Here is a 6,721-nt window from a genome sequence, read left to right on the forward strand (position 1 = left end):
ACCGTTTGCTTACTATGATTGGGTGAGTTCATGTTCCCGAGCCATGTTTTGACAATGACCTCGAGACGATCACTACAATCACTGGTGAGGTGGTACAACCGAGGCGCTCAGATGGCAAGAAGGAGCCGATCCGTAATATTGGTCAATGGTGCGAGTGCTTCGTGCGCTATGCGGTAACTCTTCAACTCTCTGATAGAGGCCGTAAAGAGGTAGACTTCGGTACATTGTTCTCTTATTTGGCTCACGTCTGTGCTGCATTTGAGGTCCACCCGTATCAGGCAGTTATACAGGCAGAGGCGAAGTATCGACGGACCGGTGCCATGGCGGTCGCTAGTGGAGTAATAACGATGGAGAAGTTGTTCGGTGAAGAGACTTATCTTCGTCCAAGGTTGGACATGGAGATTGGCTCGGTACTCAACAATCGAGACTATTCCCCTGGTAAAGGCAAGGGTTTCGGCAAGGCTAAGGGAAAGGGTTCTAATTGGAGCTCTGCCCCTTTCCGTGGTAAAGGAAAAGGTCAAGGTAAAGGAAAGGGGCATCGTTCACAACCTTACGACAACACCAATGCTCCCAGCTCCGAGCCCCCTACCATGAGCTCGTCTAACTGAGTTAGACTAACTCCTCGTGATCTATTTTCAAGCCTTCCCCCTCTGGACCCCTCGAGGCCCTCACTTCTTCTTGTGTCGAGTTATGACGGCTGGTGAGTGGATTGCCTCTCCCCAGATGTGCGATATGTCACTCAGTTTCTTTCTCCTTACTTGCTTGAACTATGCCCCACGACGGAGAGCCGTTGGGCCGTCGTAGACACTGTCGATCTGCTCAAGCTCGTAAGCGACGCAACGCCGGACGTCGAGAGCGACATCTTCGTAAGCTTGAAGCACGAGATGTGGTGGCGCAGGATAAGTATACTGCGGCTATGGATCCTTTTAAACTCTTACAGTTTTACGAGAGGATGGCAGGTAACTTCCGCAAGAACCAGCAAGATAAGTGCTTGGATGAACTCTCCGATGGATCGTCAAAGCCATCTGCCTGCCGTTGGTTTCCCTGTGATTTCCCGCAGGAAACATCTACCGCCTTGGAACTTGCCCCTTTGCGTACTCGTTTGGCATCAGCCATACACGAGGTCTTGGCGCAACCAGGTATCACTGACCGTTTGGCCCAGTGGATCGAGCTTCCTCGTGAAGAGCAGTCCGCGGAGTCAACCACATTGAAGCTCTTATCCCAGGCTATCAGTACGTCTGCGAGCAAGCTTGCAGTGACTTGGTCAGCGGAGTTGCATGTATCGTCTATGCCTGCTACCACATGTGCTATCAGAACGGACCTCCTTCGTGCACTCTTGCTGGCAACAAAGGCACCTGATGAACTCGAAGACCTCTTGATATGTGACGAAGTTGCACATGGATGCCGTATAGGTATTGATAGTCCCATTACTGCGACTGGATTATGGCCCAAAGATTCTGGTCCTAAACACACTGGTTATGGTCTGTCTATGTCAGCAGCATCATCATGGAAGAATTATCAATCATGTGCACCTTTCATCGACGAGGTTGTTGCCACCCTCAATAAAGAAGTTTCCGAAGGACATATGAGGGTTTGTACTGCTCCTCCCCCGGGCTCGGTGTTGTCGAAGTTGGCATGTGTCCTCAAACCCTCGGGTGATATTCGCCTCATCGATGATCTACGCCGGTCCGGTGTGAATGAACGTGTCCATTGTGCTGAAACTATCTCATTGTCGGGCCTAAGTACGGCCGCATATATCTTATCTGAGATGCGTCGACGAGCTCCCAAAGGTGAGAAACTCTACTGGATTGAGTCAGACATTTCTTCAGCGTTTCGGCACATACCTGTGTTCGTCGAAGATCAGAAATATCTTGTTAACTATGTTAGCGGAAAGTATTATCAGCACCTACGACTACCATTTGGTTTACGCTGTTCACCGCTTCTCTGGTGCCGTCTGTTCGCGGCTGTGCATCGGGTCACGAAGCGGCTCTTATCTGAGCATGTAACAAATGGCACTGGGATGATTTACGTAGACGATATTGGCTGGGTTACTACCCGGTCTCGGGCACTTGAGGTCATGGTGAGCATCCTGCTTATCGAGGAGAGCTTGGGACTGAGTATTTCGTATGGAAAACTACATGTTACTCAAACGCCACACAACTTAGGCTATAGGTGGAATCTCGAAGATCTAACGGTCACGTTGCCTGAAAACAAAAGGGCTAAACTGTTATCCGATTTGTCTGAGATTATTGCGTCTCAGGACACAACGACTATACCTACATCGTTAGTAGACCGTCTAACAGGCCGCCTAACTTGGGCTACCCAGATAGCCCCGATGTACAGTTCCGAGCTGAGTTCCTTCTATGCATTGCAAGCCAGTGCTCGTAAGCATCGTCTACAACGTCTCCGGGTCGGTTCGTCTCTGGTTCAGTCTGCTCGAGTATTCCTTGATCTTCTGCAACGACCAACGATGGCGTCAACCACTGCCTCGCAGTTGCTCGGTTGGGTGTCCCCTGATGTGTCAGGAGCAGTAGTTGTCGCGGATGCATCCTTGGATGGTCTTGGCGGAGTCGTATTCCCGATGAATTGTGCTTCAACTATGACTTCATCTCAGAGTGTCGAGTGGTTCCATTTGCGGTATGTGGAGGAGCCTCTCATCGAGACACTAGTCCCAGGAGAAGTACTGACCAGCTCGGAAATCGGTCCTCTCGAACTACTGGCATCGGTGATAGGCATTGTACGGGCGTTGGCCCGTGAATACAAAGTAGTGACTGTACTATCGGATAATGTAGCAACGGTCGCTTGTATCAATCGCCGAAGAGCGAGATCAGCCCGCATGAATGAGACCATGCGGCGGCTACGGCTGGCATGGCCAAGCCTGGGCTACAGTATTGCTGCCGATCATATCAAGGGTGAGGTTAATCATCTTGCGGATTTCTTGTCTCGTTCGTCGTCCGATGAGCGTGACACGACATTGAAGGCTTTCGGGCAGGAGATCGACACGCACCCTATTTTACAAGAGCTTGTCCTTGCTATTGCCTGAGTCCTATGAATAGCTGCTATTCGTCAGTAACTATCGTGTCTTCGGAATTTGATATTCCTATGGACTTGAGTTAGTTTGGCTCCTGAATGTTTTCTAGTTTCGAGTGAGTCTCCCTCTACACAATGGTGAGCATTGATCCTGCTGTCGAAGCCGAGTTCCGCCGAGGTCGAGACATTTGGTCGACAGCTCGTGAGCCTGTTGCACAGTGCAGTGTACACGCAATGTTCGGCGAGGTGCCAGGGTTACGTTCGCAGTGCGTAGCCGGGGATATCCCAGGCACCCGTCGAGGTAGTGTGCCTTTGGCATCGATGACTGATGTTGCTGAGCATATGGCAATGGCCCGAGCCGCTGCGACTAATCGTAAGCGAGGGTACACCATCAGAAACTATGAGGAGATGTGTGCTTCATCTGGGTTTGTGGCTTTCCCAGTGAGTGGTGAAAGTTTGGTTGCTTATACAGTTGGCTTAACTAAGAAAGCGCTCAAGTATGAGACGGTTACCGATTATGTTGGGACGATCAAGCTAGAGTCCCGTCTTCTGTCAGACTATGAGCTTTCACAAATGGAGAATGAAAGAGTAAGGTTGGCACTTCAAGCTTCAAAGCGCCTGTTGAGTAATCGTTCGACGAAGAGGACCGTTACTTTGGATATCGACCAAGTGGGCCTTTTGGCCCACCTGGTTCCCGAGTCGGGACGAGCAAGAAGTACAGTGGCTTACTTGGTCGGCACCATGGGATTAATGCGGTTGAAGGAGGTGGTTTCTTTAAAGTTCTCGGACATCACTCTCGGTGCCGATGGTGATTACGTTGCCATCAAGATACGGCACTCGAAAACTGATCAGAGTGGTGATGGTGCAACAGTATATGTAGGCTGCGTGTCTTTTCCACATCATCGTCGGTGCGAAGAGCATGCTTGTGCTTTACACCGATTGGTTCGTATGCTAGCTACCTTGAAAGATAGTGAGAGAGAGGGACGTTTGTTCGGTGCGACTTATACTCAACTTAGAAAAGATATTAACAGCTTAGTGACTGCAGTGTTTAGTGGAAAGGTAGATGAAGGTGATGAAGTTGGTAGGAAGACTTCACATAGTATGAGAAGAACCGGTGTACGATTACTGGTGGATGCTAATGTGAGATTGGAAGCTATCGCCGACTATGGCCGTTGGAAGGATGTAAGGACTGTGCAGAATAATTACATGAGAGACTTCAGTGGCAGATTGGGACGTGAAAAGATTTACTCCAGTCGGATGATGCATGCGCATTAAGTTACAGGATTTATGATATCATTTCATAACGCACCTTATAACACAGTGGTGTTAAGTTCAATGACAGAGATTGGGAGTGAAGGGAGGTAGGATACTAGAGACTGCTGACTCGACCCGTACCGGGTATGGAGTCGGGCAGCTCTTGTGTCCTACTGAACCGTGTTGGCCACCAATTCATAGTTGGCAGCAGACACGGGCTACTGCCTGGTTGCTGGCTCTGACATAAATGAAGATTTCACAGGTCAGAGCTGAGCCATTCACGGTTCACACCCCCAACCTCTGCATCATGGGAATTTCGTGGTAGCAATCCTACGCAGGAGGATCGGCGTGAGCGAAATTACCACGCAGAGCCTATGTACACAAAATACACTCGTGTGCGCTCGAGAATAACCACAATTGCGGTAGTCCAGCGTGGTTCAATGCTAGAGCTAGTGAGATGCTAGCAATAAGGCACACCCATGTGCCCACAGTTGTAATAATGGCGGACGCGAGCTCGACCCAGCCCTCCGCTCCCTGGATGTGGAGGTAGGATACTAGAGACTGCTGACTCGACCCGTACCGGGTATGGAGTCGGGCAGCTCTTGTGTCCTACTGAACCGTGTTGGCCACCAATTCATAGTTGGCAGCAGACACGGGCTACTGCCTGGTTGCTGGCTCTGACATAAATGAAGATTTCACAGGTCAGAGCTGAGCCATTCACGGTTCACACCCCCAACCTCTGCATCATGGGAATTTCGTGACCGGGAGTATTCCTATTATTTTAGGCCTATAATCATGGACCGAAACCTATTGTCCGAGACAACGTGAAATGGCTGAAAAAAGCCCGAAAAGCCTTAAAAACACGTGTTTTTTTCATTCTTTCCGTTTTTTTCCATTTTTTCCTCTCGCAAGCTTTCCGACGGAAAGCTTGCTTCGTGGAAAGAATGGAAAGATTCATTCTTTCCATTTTCAGCCACCCTGGATTATTGGTTCTTGTACACGTCTACCCCAACTCTGGTGCAATCATTATCATGATCAGTGTTGAATTATATGCTCGCTTTCCTCAGCTGAGTTGAAGAGCTCCAGTAGGAGTGCACAGAAACTAACGAAAATCTTCAAAATTTTTTTCCTGAATTTTCATATTGTCACCAACACATGTGGTTGACCATGTGCATATCCCCCCGTACTGATCATGATATAATGAGAAAGCTCCCGAGCTCAGCTGAGGTAAGCAAACATATATTCCAACAATGTTTTGCACTGTACTCACAAATACACATAGCAACGACAAAATGCGCACCTTCTGGTGGTAGATTAATTCACCTTAGAAGAAATGTGAAACTAGCGTAGTCTATCAAATTCCCGCAAGTTGAACATGACTTACCGCCTTCCTCACTGAAACCAGCATCCTCCATGCCGCACTGGGTTGACTCGCTCTCTTATCGATCGCTGTTTCCCACGACTTCACTCGTTTCATCAGCTCTTTCCTAGCAGTAGAGCTCGTGATACTGCCATCCCAAAACAGTTCGGATAAGTCCTAAATACAAAGCAAGTAGGCTCGGCTATATTCGCTTTCCTCAGCTGAGTTCAGTAGTTTCCTCGCAGAGTATACAAGTTCATATACGAATTAGGATAGCAACACTGGACACATACCAATGAGAATTCGCCAAACTTCCCCCCCCAGAATTTTTATACTCACCAGCATATGTGGTTGACCGTGTGCATACTTTCTCACACTCCGAGATACGCATCTTACTCTGTGAGAATCACCGTACGCAAACCACTGTGGCGAAGATATGCATATTTTCATGACAATGAAAAAATTATGGGAAATTCTTGTTGGTTTCCGTACACTTCTACGCAAATCCGTATATAAACTCCCATAATTGATGAACAAACTCCTGAGCTCAGCTGAGGAGAGCAAACGTATATTCCTCCAACACTAAACCGGAACTTCCACATCGGAGTTTCACCCGTTTCACGTGAAGTGGCGTAAAACTCGGTGAAATATGCCCTATTCGTGTAATATGTTTTTCACTAGTGTTTTTCATATCACTAGGGTGGTGAAACTCCAATGTACACATCGCCACAACACTATGACGTATTAATACACCCCAACTCAGTCCTCGTTAAACGCCCACCTGTAAGGCTGCTATACTCCGGCACTCCACCGTTTTCTTCATTTTCTTCGGGTCTTGTCGCAACCAGTCGCCCTCGGGCAACTTATCCCATCTCGTCGCATCTAACATTTTCGCTTGCTCTCTGGTCGCGGTCACCGAAAACACTCGGTGGTGGAGCCGTACAAGCGCTGCAATAGGACTCTTATTCGTGCGGAAATGATTTATTATCATATGAATACAATCAAAATAGGAAACTATTGGAAGACCCCAGGTTCATCCCACCCCCGTGCATTTCTAAACTCGTGCATTTCACCGAG

At 48.5% G+C, this 6,721-nt stretch overlaps 4 protein-coding genes across 4 annotated transcripts in view; 3 read left to right on the forward strand and 1 right to left on the reverse strand.

Annotated features, from left to right (window-relative positions):
* Pmar_PMAR004707 (hypothetical protein) overlaps positions 1 to 608 on the forward strand; it is a gene marked incomplete at both ends in the record, with an annotated part of 888 nt that extends 280 nt beyond the window's left edge. Inside the window, one exon of the mRNA XM_002785013.1 lies at positions 42 to 608. Coding sequence (XP_002785059.1) covers positions 42 to 608 — 567 coding nt within the window. The remainder of the gene's footprint in view (positions 1 to 41) is intronic.
* The window catches only part of Pmar_PMAR004710 (hypothetical protein), a gene marked incomplete at its 3' end in the record, with an annotated part of 17,109 nt that extends 10,468 nt beyond the window's left edge, over positions 1 to 6,641 (reverse strand). Inside the window, exons 1-2 of the mRNA XM_002785016.1 lie at positions 6,426 to 6,641; positions 5,669 to 5,821 (exon numbers count right to left, since the gene is read on the reverse strand). Of these exons, the coding sequence (XP_002785062.1) occupies positions 5,669 to 5,821; positions 6,426 to 6,635 (363 nt within the window). The 5' untranslated portion in view covers positions 6,636 to 6,641. The remainder of the gene's footprint in view (positions 1 to 5,668; positions 5,822 to 6,425) is intronic.
* On the forward strand, positions 770 to 1,359 carry Pmar_PMAR004708 (hypothetical protein; the record flags this gene model as incomplete). Its single annotated transcript, XM_002785014.1, has 2 exons — positions 770 to 1,255; positions 1,315 to 1,359. 2 exons carry the CDS (start codon positions 770 to 772, stop codon positions 1,357 to 1,359), a joined length of 531 nt encoding a protein of 176 aa, XP_002785060.1.
* On the forward strand, positions 3,166 to 4,305 carry Pmar_PMAR004709 (conserved hypothetical protein; the record flags this gene model as incomplete). Its single annotated transcript, XM_002785015.1, has 1 exon — positions 3,166 to 4,305. One exon carries the CDS (start codon positions 3,166 to 3,168, stop codon positions 4,303 to 4,305), a length of 1,140 nt encoding a protein of 379 aa, XP_002785061.1.
* Positions 6,642 to 6,721: the final 80 nt, after the last annotated feature.

Source organism: Perkinsus marinus (assembly GCF_000006405.1).
Source record: "Perkinsus marinus ATCC 50983 genomic scaffold scf_1104296934246, whole genome shotgun sequence".
In the NCBI taxonomy this organism is placed as follows: Eukaryota; Perkinsozoa; order Perkinsida; family Perkinsidae; genus Perkinsus; species Perkinsus marinus.